The following is a 15,153-nucleotide window of genomic DNA, read 5'->3' as shown; positions in this document are numbered from 1 at the left end:
AACTATGCTACAGCCCCAGAAGGATTAAAGCTGTCACTCAAGTGAAATTCTATAGTATTCCCCTTCTCTCCTTCCTCGGCTGCTACATAAAATCTTATGTAGGGAGGGGTAGAGGAGCTGGGCCAACACAGACAGTAATGAAAACTGCCAGAAGAGGAGAGGGCTAGGACATTGTAAGAGAATAAAAAATAATTTACGGAAAGAAATAGCACTCCATGTAAGAATTGTAAATGTAAAAAATACTTGATTGGTGCGTTTACTTGCAATTTTGGTGACAGGGTCTCTTACTATTTTTTTCAGCCAGGTAAATGTTAAATATTGCATAATATTTTGTCTGAGCATTTTGGCCAGCATGTGGAACTCTAGACTTCTTATCCAGTTTTAGAGACTGCTTTTTTTTTTATGGTGTTTACACAGAGCAAAAACTCATTCTGAATTAGACAGCTCCACTCAAAAGCTCGTTCACGCACGGCGCATCAAAGCACGCAGTGTCTACAGTGCTGTCTATTAAGGTAACCCATAGTGCTCTGGGAATACTGTGCTGTGTATTAGGGCTTGTTTACAATAGTGGCTTCCTTTGAAAAGCAATATGCAGCAAATCGCTTTTTAGGGGGTAGTTGACAGGCGGCTCAGAGGCAGTGTCTCTTCTCCTGCAGTAATTAAATCAATAAGGCCGCTTGTACAGTGCAGCTTGAAAAAGCTCAGAGCAGCTTCTTTTTTTTTCCAGAGCTAAAATACAACCCAATAATTGTAATTTGCCTATGCACACAGGCACGTAAATAAGCGCCGTGCATTCTTCAGTAAAAAAAAAAAAAAAACATTTAAAAATCTGCTTTGTTGGTTAATAATTTACGCCTCATGCACGCGAATGTGCACAAATGTGTGCAAATGGCCATTTACATATTGATCAGAACAAGAACGGGAGAATACCTTTGTGCGCATTTGTGCGAAAAAAGTGCATGTGTGAAATTGCATAAATGCATATACACGAAAATGCGTATAGGTACACGCAAAAGGCCTAAAAGTGATATCACTCCTAAATACAGCGCTGTAGCACTTAATCATATAAAAATTACACAGGATTAAAAAAATTTATATTATACACACACATATATATATATAAAAAACAAAATACATATATAGAAAAAAATAAATACGTGTCCACATTGTACAACGCTAACTTTACACAGTGTGGACACCTAATCACACACACACACTTCTCAATTTTTTTTTCTGTGTTTTTATTTGATTTTATGTGCAATTCTAGTATGATTTATCACTACAGGGCTTTATTTGAGAGTGATATAATTTGACAGATTTATCCACCTCCTGCCTGATGTATAGACAAATGACGCGGACGGCTCTCTCAGTCTGGGATGACATCACATGACATCGTCACAATCTCGGCGGCACGCTGTGTCACTGGGACATGGCCCATCCCCAACCATGATAAGAGCCGATGACGAGGCTCTTTACCCATGTGAACAGCTGTGTCCAATCACAGCTGATCACATGTAAAAATGGAAATGCTGGTTATCGGCTCTCCTTTCCTCACACAAAGGGCTCTTTCACACGGGCGATCCGATCAGATCCGCCTGTCAGTTTTTTAGGCGGATCTGATCGGATCCTCCATGCAGCTCTATGGGGCAGTGGGTGTCAGCGGAGACACCTCCGCTGGCACCCGCTGCCATCCGCATCCGATCCTGTCCGTGAAATCTGGACGGATGGAAACCCTATTTTTCCATCCGTTCAGTAATCGGATCGGATCGGATGAGAGCGGACAGGCGGTCCGCTCTCATCCGATCCCCCATAGAGAGCAGCGGGGGCTGAGACACTTCCCTCGCCGCTCTGCAAGCGGAGACGGAGCTGTCACCCGCCGGCTCAGCGGGGATCACGGATCGATCCCCGCTGAGCAACACGGATCCGCCTACGGAGGCGGACCGTGTGAAAGAGGCCTAACAGCGTGTATGGAGAGGAGAGCTGATCAGCGGCATTTTTCACATGGGAGATCTGCACAGATAATCAGTGTCCTGATTATTAGTGCAGCCCCAACAGTGTCCATCAGTGATGCCAGTCAGTGCCTGCCCATCAGTGCCGCAAATCAGTGTTGAATATTAGTGCCTCCTTATCAGTGCCCATCAGTGCCACAAATCAGTGTTGAATATTAGTGCCTCCTTATCAGTGCCCATCAGTGCCACAAATCAGTGTTGAATATTAGTGCCTCCTTATCAGTGCCCATCAGTACAGCCTCATTAGCGCAGATCCCGAACCTCTTCCACCCATTTTTCTCTGCACTTGACCACCAAGGGAGGAGGAACAGGGAAAGTTTCTTTGTACAACTCAGAAAGAGATTTTTTTTTTTTTTAGGGACTCATCTAACAAAATATTTGCTAAGCTTGAGGGCTTGATTTGCACCTTAGTGGAGCCAATTCGGAAGGTAAAAGCATGTTGCAGGTATCTAAAGAGGTAAAGATTAGATAAGAGAGATATTAAATATGGGGAAAAATCACCATCATATATGCAAATACCATGTTGCCTGTAAGGTTCTTTCCAAGATAACCTAAAACCATAAAAATGAGAGCGCAAAAATGTATACCAATGGGGGAAAAGCCCCACAGAGGTATAAGAGAGGGGTTAATAATAAGGCAAGTTCAACAGGTATATGATGAAAAAAGTGCACAAATTTATTGAAAATAGTAAGAACTAAGAACATATGTTTTTTAACATGAGCCAGCACAGTGTGCACATATACCAACACCTATGAATCATACATAAATCACCCATACAGGACGGACAACGTAGAACATAGAAAGAAACATAAAAATAGAAAGCAAAAAGAGGACAATGACAAAAACAAAAAAGGATTGGATGAGGTAAACCTGTGTTTGAGATCTGCAAAGCACAATAGTTAACCCCCTCCAGTGACATCCCCTAGAGCAGTGATGGCGAACCTTGGGACCCCAGATGTTTTGGAACTACATTTCCCATGATGCTCACAGCTACACCGCAGAGTGCATGAGCATCATGGGAAATGTAGTGCCAAAACATCTGGGGTGCCAAGGTTCCCCATCACTGCCCTAGAGTCTTAATCCCTTTGGATGCCCATGGGATCTGGAACAGTAAGGAAAACACAGCGAGAATTGAAAGAAAATCTTTCTAAAGTGACAGACATTCCCTCTTAAAGAGGAAGTAAAGTCTGCAAAATTGTTTTTTTTTTGGTTTACCTCCAAAGTAAATGCATAATGTGTTAGTATGCATCTCATACTAGCACATTATGTGACACTTACCTGCAAACCAAGCCAGCGTCGTCCCCGCTGGAGGCCGCATCCATCTTCCTTCCGGGTCCGCGGACTTCGGCTGTGCCGGAGCAGCATGACGTCACTCCCGCGCATGTGTGCGGGAGCCGCCGGTCACAGCACAGGGCTCTGAAGAAAGGGGACGGGTGGCGGTTCCTTCAAAGCGCATGCGCCGATGACGTCATCAGCTGCATGCAATGTAAATAGCTCCCAAATGGTGCCAGTTTAAGAGATATTTACAGTACTTTACCTATAGGTAAGCCTATAGGTACAACTGCTAAAGGTAAGTTTACAACCACTGTAAGAGACTCAAAGATTTCCCTTCCAGTCTAGTCTATTCCTGTTTGGATGAGAATTCAAACTTCTGCATTTTAACCTGACTTTTAATCTTGGCAATGCTGTCAGCAAATCAAATAGAGAATGAACCTCCCTGAGGCTCGTTTACTCTTCCATCGACTTCAACACACAATAAAGCGCCTATTGCTTCAACATGCTTTTTTGATGTGTTTTTGACGCTTCAATTACGTTTTTTTGAAGCTTTAATGAAGCTTGGCAAATACCCTGTATGTATTGGTTTTCTATTTGTTTAAAGGGGCCCTGTAGAAGCCCGACTCAGTATCCCCAGCTTATTAGTACCCTCCTTCAGCAGATCCTCTCCTCAGTAGTACTCCCAGCTCTGCGGATCCCCCACTCACACTGGTTGTACCGGGGTGATGCCTGCAGCTGGAGGCACCATTTTTTAGAGCCGGCGGTCAGGCTTTCTAATGATAACAACCGATGCGGCTCAGCAGCCGCTCGGTCGTTATTACAGGGAGTGGGAGGGGACGTCCTCTCCCTTCCACCACTCTGCCCGGGTCTCCCGGCGGGATGTCCGCCGACTGGTTAGAGTCCAGAACGAAGCCGGATTTGGCTTTGATCGGGTATCCAATCAAGTAACCTGGAAGCGACGTGACTTCCGTATTACTCGGCTGCCAATGGCGCCGATTTAAAAAAAGTGACAGTATTCAAAAATGACGATTTCGGCATTTTGAATACTTTTAAGTGCAGTGGAGAGGTCTTTTAGACCCCAGATCCCTCCTTAAAGAGTACCTGTCACTGCCTATTACTGTCACAAGGGATGTCTACCTTCCTTGTGACAGCAATAAAAGTGATCACATTTTTTTTTTTTTAGAAGGAACAGTAATAAAAAATAAAAAAAATAGGATCCCTTTTCCTGTGAGCTCGCACACCAAAGAAAACGCACACGTAAGTCGCGCCCACAAATGTAAACGGTGTTCAAATAACAACAAGGTATCGCCGCGATCGTCAGAGCATGAGCAATAATTCTAGTAAAAGGCCTCCTCTAACTCTAAACTGGTAACCGTTAAACATTTTTAAAGCATCGCCTATGGAGATTTTTAGGTACCATAGTTTGACGCCATTCCACAAGTGTGCGTAGTTTCAAACCGTAACATGTTAGATATCCATTTACTCAGTGTGACATCATCCTTCACAAAATACAAAAAATTGGGCTAACTTTACTGTTTAGTTTTTTTTTTTTATTTAGTGAAGTGTATTATTTCCAAAAACATTGCGTTAGAAAGACCGCTGCGAAAATACTGTGTGACAAAAAATATTGCAACGGCCACCATTTTATTCTCGAGTATTTGCTAAAAATACACATGTAATGTTTGGGGATTCGAAGTAATTTTCTACTAAAAAATACCGATTTAACTTGTAAACAACATATGTCAGAAATAGGCCTGGTCCTTAAGTGGTTAAAATCAGTATTTTTTGCTAGAAAATTACTTTGCGTCAGCATCTTAGGACCATCTCTTACCTGGAACAGCCTCTGGAACTGGGGGTTGGGGATATTGCTGGGTTTGAACAGATCCTCCAAATCTTCCCCATCATTAGACACCAAACTCATGCTGTCAATCAGAGAGTCCACTGTGGAGAGCTGGTCATCTGCGGGTGAAAACAGGATCAGACAATAAGCATCTTACCATCACAGTGCAGGAGGAATAGACAGTAACATATATTGTAGTAAGTGCCTCGGGTAACTATTACAACTTGAAGATCCTTGACTCCATCACTTAAAGCAAATATGGAGGTGGGAGACAATCGACCCCCTGGTAAGCACCATCAGCACATCTAACTTAAGCTTGTACAGGGCTGCCTTTCCTCACTCCCAGCAACTGAATTAAAGGTAGAAGAGCAAAAGGAATGGAGTATATGCAGCTAGGGAGGTATTAACCACTTCCCAACCTCACACGAGGGTCATATGATGTCCAAGTGGTGATATCTGGATGATGCCAGCAGCTACAGGCATCATCCGGATATCTATGTTTTCAGCCAGTGATTCCCTATTGTAAAAGCCAACGTAGCAGCTGATTAGCCGCTGGATTGCTTTTACAGGCAACAGGAGGGGACAGCGACTCTCCGGACCCTCCTGTGTGATCAGAGACCCGGATACCGGATCCAGCGACAGGGGATTACTATAGAGCTGGCTGTGGACCAGATAGTCCCCGACCATCTCTATGATCCTAGAGGGATGTAAACACTGCCATCGTTTCCCCCTGGAAAGCAGAAATCAATGTTTGTTTGTTTTTAATCTCATGTTTTCCAGGGGAGAGGAGATATCTGGGGACTTAATGACCCAAGATGTCTCCATAAAGAGGACCTGTCGTGGCTTTTTCCTATTACAAGGGATGTTTTTATTTCTCTAAAAGAAATAAAAGTGATCCAAAAAAAAATTAAAGAGAAATTTCATAATAAAAAAAAATTTCAAAGCACCCCCATCCCCTCGCACTCAGAAGCGAATGCATATATAGGGTCGCAGCCACACATGTAAATGACGTTTGCGTCACACAAAGGGTGTCACCGCGAACGTTCTAGCAAGAGTATTAATTCTAGCACTAGACCTCCTCTGTAACTCTTAACAGGTAAACTGTAAAAAAATGTTGCCTATTGAGATTTTTAAGTACCGTAGTTTTGCGCCATTCTACTAGGGTGCGCAATTCTAAAGCGTGAGATGTTAGGTATCCATTTACTCAGCGTAACATCATCTTTTATACTGTGCCAAAAATTGGGTTATATATTGTGTTTTTTTGCATTATAATTCATTAAAGTGCATTTTTTTTCCAAACAATTGCATTTGAGAAATTACTGCACAAATACCATGTGACAAAAAAATTGCCATGACCGCCATTTTATACCCTAGGGTCTCTGCTGAAAATTATAAATTTAATGTTTGGTGTCTCCGAGTAATGTTTTAGCAAAAAAAAATGATTTTTTTACATGTAGGAGAGGAATGCCGGAACTGGCCTGTATGGGAAGTCGTTAAAATGGAACTATAACTATGGCTTGAGCATGGACAAAGCATAGTTTAAAGCAGAATTCCCAGTGGAGGAGATTCCTTCCATTCAACTTGTTTGTATGGATGGAGGAACCTGCTGGGTTTTTTTCCTTGCTCAGCCCGCTGGCAGAGCGATAAAAAAACATAAACCGCCTATGACCAGCTTTAGGCCCCGTTCACACCTGGGTGTTTTTCAGCTCGTAAAATGCCCATCTCTGAAGTTCCAAAATGCCCAACAAGCAAAATCCCAGAAAAAACACCCAAAAAATGCCTGAAAACCATACGCTCAGGTGTGAATGGAGCCTTAGAGCTGGCACTGGGACAGCTGCAATATCACACCGATGCTGCAGCCTGAAGGTGAGCATGTACAGTGGTGATTGAAAGTTTGGGCACCCCAGGTAAAAATTTGTATTAATGTGCATAAAGAAGCCAAGGAAAGATGGAAAAATCTCCAAAAGGCATCAAATTACAGATTAGACATTCTTATAATAGGTCAACAAAAGTTAGATTTTATTTCCATCATTGACACTTTCAAAATTACAGAAAACAAAAAAATGGCATCTGCAAAAGTTTGGGCACCCTGCAGAATTTATAGCATGCACTGCCCCCTTTGCCAGGCTGAGACCTGCCAGTGTCATGGATTGTTCTCAATCATCGTCTGGGAAGACCAGGTGATGTCAATCTCAAAGGTTTTAAATGCCCAGACTCATCTGACCTTGCCCCAACAATCAGCACCATGGGATTTTCTAAGCAGTTGTCTAGAAAATTGAAACTGAAAATAGTTGACGCTCACAAAGCTTGAGAAGGCTATATAAAGATAGCAAAGCGTTTTCAGATGTCAATATCCTCTGTTCGGAATGTAATAAAGAAATGGCAGTCATCAGGAACAGTGGAAGTTAAAGCAAGATCTGGAAGACCAAGAAAAATATCAGACAGAACAGCTCAAAGGATTGTGAGAAAAACAATTCAAAACCCACGTCTGACTGCACAATCCCTCCAGAAAGATCTGGCAGACACTGGAGTTGTGGTACACTATTCCACTATAAAGAGATACTTGTACAAATATGGTCTTCATGGAAGAGACATCAGAAGAAAACCTCTTCTACGTCCACAAAAATCAGCGTTTGAACTTTGCAATGAACATATAGACAAGCCTGATGCATTTTGGAAACAAGTTCTGTGGACCGATGAGGTTAAAATTGAACTTTTTGGCCGGAATGAGCAAAGGTACGTTTGGAGAAGAAGGGGCACAGAATTTAATGAGAAGAACCTCTGTCCAACTGTTAAGCATGGGGGTGAATCAATCATGCTTTGGGGTTGTATTGCAGCCAGTGGTACAGGGAACATCTCACGAGTAGAAGGAAAAATGGATTCAATAAAATTTCAGAAAATTTTGGATAGTAACTTGATGCCATCTGTGAAAAAACTGAAGTTAAAGAGAGGATGGCTTCTACAAATGGATAATGATCCTAAACACACCTCGAAATCCAAGGGGGATTACATCAAGAGGCGTAAACTGAAGGTTTTGCCATGGCCTTCACAATCTCCTGACCTCAACATAATTGAAAATCTATGGATAGACCTTAAAAGAGCAGTGCGTGACAGACAGCCCAGAAATCTCAAAGAACTGGAAGACTTTTGTAAGGAAGAATGGGCAAAGATTCCTCAAACAAGAATTGAAAGACTCTTGGCTGACTACAAAAAGCGTTTACAAGCTGTGATACTTGCCAAAGGGTGCAGCACAAGATATTACCTCTGCAGGGTGCCCAAACTTTTGCAGACGTCATTTTTTTTGTTTTCTGTAATTTTGAAAGTGTCAATGATGGAAATAAAATCTAACTTTTGTTGACATATTATAAGAATGTCTAATCTGTAATTTGATGCCTTTTGGAGATTTTTCCATCTTTCCTTGGCTTCTTTATGCGCATTAATACAAATTTTTACCTGGGGTGCCCAAACTTTCGATCACCACTGTATGTTGGTTTTCTGTCAGTAATCCCAAACTTCTCTCTTAAATAAGGCTCCATTCACACCTGAGCGTATAGTTTTCAGCCGTTTTTTGGGGGTGTTGCTTCAGGCATTTTTTGGCAGATGTTTAAAGGCAGGCACTGACCAAAACACTTGTAATCTGCCAAAAAGAAACGGATGTACTTTTTTGAACTACAGGAGACAAAACGCTCCTATGTGAACAGGGGCCATTGAAATATATGGGATTTTGCTTGTTGGACGTTTTGGAACTTCAGAGATGAGCGTTTTATGAGCTGAAAAACGCTCAGGAGTCAACAGGGCCTAAAACCTAAAAAAAAAACCCAGAACAGATTTCCTTTAAACTATGGGAATTTTTTTTTTTTAAGTTTTGAATAGAGTAAGAGAAGGTTATAACCCCGTGAGATTTTTTTTCGCCATCTCTGTCCCATTATGGAGATTTTTCTTCACTTCTTGTTCCATAGACAAAAAGGAAGTGAGAGGAAATCCCTGAAAATTAAAGGAATTTCTTGGGGACCCCCAGATCACCAGGACTAGCATCCTCATGGGAAGACTTCCCCTCTATTACTTTTCTTTGGAGAACCCAAAATTTGGGATTTTCTTTTCCTTTCACTTACAATGATAACGGTAAACAGGACAAATCGAGAGGTTGAATCTCTCTAACGGGGGCACAGACTGCAATAAAAACCTGACAGGGGTTCTAATCCCTCTCCACTCAAACTAAAAAACAAAAGTTTTGCCTTTAGTTCTGCTTTAAACTTTGTTTCAGCAGCAAATACTAAACAAATAAGTATAACCCATGTATCCAACTATTTTATTTGCTGTGAAGTCTCTGTAGCAGGGGATATATTGGATACATTAAACAAGCAGCTGCACCAGATTTTATTGCTGTACCTGTCGGCTGAAACTTCTTGCTGTTTTCAAGTGAAGAGAAGAGATATTGGCGGAGGTCTTCCATGTATGGTAGCTGGACGTAAACAAGGCACTAGAGGAGAAAAACAGGAAACGCCAACGCTCAGTAACATGGCACAATGACATCACAATCAGGTATATCAGTGATAGCTCAGATATATCAATGTATTTCTAAATGTTAAAGTAGCCTCAATAAAGGTCAAATACAATCAACTTCTAAAAAGCTTGTAACCACTTGCCTGTGGGCAGCCAGCACAGGAAGGGCTAGATGACGTCCATGTACGTCATCCGGCCTGCTCCAGGTTGGGGGCGCACATGACAGCTCAAAACATTGCTGTTACAATGATCACCATTGTAACAGCAAAGTGTGGAAAAAAAAATCCTTGATCGTAAAGTAGTACAGTGTTACTATGGTGAAATAACTACTCCGATAAATGTAAAAAAGTAAAAAAAAAATTTAATAAAAAAGGATTTATTTATTTGTAATGAAAATACTGTCACCATTCAGTGTCTCTGATCAACGCCACACCAGTCATGTGATGACACTGCACTGGTGATAGTATGTAAAAAAAGAAAAATATTGTGAAAAAAAATGTTGTAAAAAAAAAATTGTGGAAAAAAAAATTGTGAAAAAAAAAATGATTCCATTTCTTTGTTTTCAAAACCATTGTGGAAAATATTTGAGCCTGGGATATATAACAAATCGAGTGAAGGGTACCAACGTCCCAAAATCAATATAACAGAGCCAGGGGAAATGGGAAAACAGGGATGGGTTCCCCACAACAACAGTCCCTGGTCCCATCCCATCCCCAGGGACTGTTGTTGTGGGGAACCGATCCCTGTTTTCCCATTTCCATTGGCTCTGTTCAAAACCACTGTGAAGAAAAATTACAACTTTGGCGTAGTTCACAGTCAGCAGCATCACAGTAGTGTCCCCGGTCCCCTTTACATCAACCTCCCACTGTAGTGTCCTCTGCCCCGCTCCTCCACAGTAGTGTCCTCTGTCCCCATTACATCAACCTCCCACTGTAGTGTCCTCTGCCCCACTCCTCCACAGTAGTGTCCTCTGTCCCCATTACATCAACCTCCCACTGTAGTGTCCTCTGCCCCGCTCCTCCACAGTAGTGTCCTCTGCCCCGCTCCTCCACAGTAGTGTCCTCTGCCCCGCTCCTCCACAGTAGTGTCCTCTGTCCCCTTTACATCAACCTCCCACTGTAGTGTCCTCTGCCCCTCTCCTCCACAGTAGTGTCCTCTGTCCCCATTACATCAACCTCCCACTGTAGTGTCCTCTGTCCCCATTACCTCAACCTCCCACTGTAGTGTCCTCTGCCCCGCTCCTCCACAGTAGTGTCCTCTGTCCCAATTACATCAACCTCCCACTGTAGTGTCCTCTGCCCCGCTCCTCCACAGTAGTGTCCTCTGCCCGCTCCTCAACAGTAGTGTCCTCTGTCCCCTTTACATCAACCTCCCACAGTAGTGTCCTCTGCCCCGCTCCTCCACAGTAGTGCCCTCTGTCCCCATTACTTCAACCTCCTACTGTAGTGTCCTCTGCCCTGCTCCTCCACAGTAGTGCCCTCTGTCCCCATTACTTCAACCTCCCACTGTAGTGTGCTGTGCCCCCCATAGCAGTGTCCTCTGCCCCGCTCCTCCACAGTAGTGTTCTTTAACCTACCCGCAACACAGTGTCCCCTGCCCCCTTCACACCCCCCCCCTTCTGTAGTGTCTCTTTCCCACCACAGTAGTGTTCTGTAACCTCTCCCCAACATAGTGTACTCTGCCCTCTTCACATCACCCCCCATTTTGTAGTGTCCTTTGTCCCCCACAGTAGTGTTATGTACCTCCCCCTCAATGCTGTCTCTTCTGCCCCCTTCACATCACCCCCCTCCCCCCCACTGTAGTGTCCTCTGCCCCGCTCCTCCACAGTAGTGTTCTTTAATCTACCCGCAACACAGTGTCCCCTGCCCCCTTCACATCACCCCCCATTTTGTAATGTCCTTTGCCCCCCACAGTAGTGTCATGTACCTCCCCCTCAATGCTGTCTCCTCTGCCCCCTTCATATCAACCCCCCCCCCTCCCCCCCACTGTAGTGTCCTCTGCCCCGTTCCTCTCCTAATAATATTCTGTACCTCCCCAAAATAGTGTCGTCTGACCCCCTTCACATCAAGCCCTGCCCACATACACACAGCGCTGTGAGGGTGGCACTTACCTGCCAGCGTGTGTTCATTAGAGCGGAGATCAGGAGACAGCATAGTGCTGGGTGGAAGGCGGGAGCTGCCGGAGTTCATAATAGCAAGCTAGTAATTGGTTGCTAGGACCACCTAGCGACCAATCACTGAGCATTATCTGCCCCTGCCCTCCATCCAGCTCTCGCTCTCCACTCTGCAGTTAACAGGAGAGCGATGGAGGTTGGGGGAGGCAAAGCCGTGGTCATGATCCACCAGTCAGCCCCCCCCCCCCCACAGTTGACCGGCCAATCGCGATCGAAGGCTTGCCGACCCCTGTTGCAGACTTTATAACTTTCCAACAAATAAATAAATATAGACTTATTGGGATTTTTTTTTTTTTTTTTTAACAAAGACGTAGCAAAATACATTTCGTGCTAAATTTATCAAGAAATTTGATTTCAATGAATATTTTTTATAACAGAAATTAGAAAATATATATATTGTTTTTTAATTTTCAGACATTTTTCGTTTATATAGCATGAGTGACCCCAGAGCGATTCTTGTCCTATTGCAAGTCTTGTCCTCAGCTCTGAGGTCAGGCTCATAATAGAACAGTGAGGTTCTTTATAAGGCTGGATTCACATAGGTGCGAATTGGATGCAGTTTTTCACTAGTGATCGACAGATATAATTTTTTTGTTGCCGATACCGATATTTTGGTCATCGCATATCGGAATCGGACGATATTTTCGTACATTTACCACTTGCGCACCGCCCACAGCACATATAATGCGGCACTCTGTCGCTGCTGCTGGGCAAAGTGACGTATGGGTACGTCACTCGCTCAGCCACCTGTGGGGAGTTTCCTGGGGAGCTAGCCCGAGTGACCGGCGGCTCCGATGGCCGCCAGTCACTCGCAATCTCCCGCAGCAGAGGGAGAAAGACAGACAGCTGATGTAAACACAGCTGTCTGTCATTCTCCCTTAGATCATCACAGACACTAAGAGATCCTGCTATATAGGATCACATGTCTATGTGATGATGTAACAAGCCATGCCCCCTGAGTTAGAATCACACCCCCTAGGGTTACACTTAACTCCTTGATCACCAATAAAGTTAACCCCTTCCCTGCCAGTGTCATTTTGACAGTAACAGTGCATATTTATAGCACTGATTACTGTAGTAATGTCACTGGTACCCCCAAAAGTGTCAAAAAGGTCAGTCAGGGGTCCGATCTGTCCGCCCCAATGTCACAGTCCCGCAAAAAAAAAAAAATTGCAGATCGCCGTCATTACTAGTTTAACCACTTTAGGACCGCGCGCGGTAATACTACTGCGGCAGTGCGGCACGATACCGCTCAGCCACGTAGTATTAACGTCATGCGCGATCGCGGCTCCAGAGCGCGCTCCCGCACGCCGCGGGTCCCGATACCGATGGCATTCGGTAGGGAACCGATCAATCACCAGATACTGACCAATGATTTTTGGTCAGTGTCTGTAGATCGGTCCCCACCAATGGCAATCTGTCCCCTGTCTGTGTAATGTAAACACAGACAGGGGAAGTGATGTCACTGTCCCTCCTGAAGTCCTTTCGGTTCCAGGAGAGAGACAGAGACACACCAAAAACGTGAGTTTCCACCAACACTACACTGACACACCTCACATAGGCACATTTAACCACTTCATCACCTCTGATCACCCCCTGATCACCCCCAAACCCCTCACAGTGAACACTATATACAGTGGTATACAGATATTTTACTGATCACTGTATAAGTGTCACTTGTGAGCGTAGTTTGCGCCTGCGTTAGGCCCAAATAGGGTTAGGGTACCCGCCACCTATCCCCTAATAAAGTTTTTACCCCTTGATCAGCCCCAGTTAACCCCTTCACTACCTATTACTCTGTGCACTAAATACAGTATATAGGTAAATACTGATCACTGTATTTAGTGTCACTAGTGACCCTAATTTGCGCTTGCGCTAAGCCCATATAGGGTTAGGGCACCCGCCACCTATTCCCTAATAAACTTTTAACCGCTTGATCTTCCCCAGTTAACCCCTTCACTCCATATAAAACAGTGCACTAATATATACAGTATATCAGATAACTACTGATCACTGTATTTAGTGTCACTGGTGACCCTAATTTGCGCTTGCGCTAGGCCCGAATAGGTTTAGGCCACCCGCCATCTATCCTCTATAAAGGTTTAACCCCTTGATCTCCCCCAGTTTAACCCCTTCACTTCCCTGTCACAGTGTTGGGTAGTGAGGAGTAAAATCAAAAATTTACGCCATTAGAAAACCTAAAGATGGAGATTGATTTTCGGGGTCCCGTACACAGCTAGGCTCCCAAAAAGTCTCACATATGTGGTATCCCTGTACTCAGGAGAAGCAGCAGAATATATTTTGGGGTGTAATTACACATATACCCATGGCATGTGTGAGAAATTTATCTTTTAGTGACAACTTTGTATTAAAAAAAAAAAATTTTTTTTTTTTTTATTCATTTTTCAAACACCTGTGACAAAAAAATTAAATATTCAATGAGCTCAACATGCCTCTCAGAACATTCCTTAGGATGTCTACTTTCCAAAAAGTGGTAATTTGGGGGGGTCTTGTACTGCCCTGCCATTTTAGCACTTCATGAATTGAGATAGGCAGTCAGAAATTAAAGCTGCGTAAAATTTCAGTATTTACACCATAGTTTGTAGACGCTATAACTTTTGCGCAAACCAATAAAAATACGCTCATTGAATTTTTTTTTGTCAAAGACATGTAGCTAAATATATTTTGGCCAAAAAAAATGACATAAATTGAGTATATTGGATATTTTTTAAAAGACAAAGTTGAAAATGTCATTTTTTTGCAAAATTTTCGCTCTTTTTTTATTAATATCGCAAAAAATAAAAAGCGCAAAGGTGATCAAATACCACCAAAAGAAAGCTCTGTTTGTGGGAAAAAAAAGGACGTAAATTTCGTTTGGGTACCACATTGCATGACCGCACAATTGTCAGTTAAATTCGCACAGTGCCGAAGCACAAAAAGTGGTCTGGACGGAAGACAGCAAAATCCTCCGGTGGTAAAGTGGTTAAAAAAAAACAATAAAAATTACAAATCTATCCCGTAGTTTGTAAATGCAATAACTTTCGCGCAAACCAATCAAAATACGCTTATTGCAATTTTTTTTTTACCAAAAATATGCAGCAGAAAACAAATTGGCCTAAAGTGTTAAAAAATTTTGATTTTTACTTTTTTTTTTTGAGAATTTCATATCAGAAAATGTGAAAAATATAGTTATTTTTTCAAAATTGTCACTTTTTTTGTTTATAGCGCAAAAAATAAAAATCGCACAGGTGATCAAATACCAACAAAAGAAAGCTCCGTTTGTGGAAAAAAAAAGGGACGTCAATTTCATCTGGGTACAGCGTCTCACGATCGCGCAATTGTCCGGTAAAGTC

General features: G+C 43.0%; 1 protein-coding gene across 1 annotated transcript in view; it reads right to left on the bottom strand.

Moving 5' to 3' along the window:
* The window catches only part of XRCC5 (X-ray repair cross complementing 5), a 157,767-nt gene that overhangs the window by 77,895 nt on the left and 64,719 nt on the right, over positions 1–15,153 (bottom strand). Inside the window, exons 11-12 of the mRNA XM_082261803.1 lie at positions 9,514–9,604; positions 5,116–5,243 (exon numbers count right to left, since the gene is read on the bottom strand). Coding sequence (XP_082117929.1) covers positions 5,116–5,243; positions 9,514–9,604 — 219 coding nt within the window. The remainder of the gene's footprint in view (positions 1–5,115; positions 5,244–9,513; positions 9,605–15,153) is intronic.

This window comes from Pelophylax lessonae, assembly GCF_965119305.1.
Source record: "Pelophylax lessonae genome assembly, chromosome: 6".
Classification (NCBI taxonomy): domain Eukaryota; kingdom Metazoa; phylum Chordata; class Amphibia; order Anura; family Ranidae; genus Pelophylax; species Pelophylax lessonae.
The sequence above is the reverse complement of the archived record's forward strand: the minus strand, read 5'-3'. Positions and strand labels throughout refer to the sequence as shown.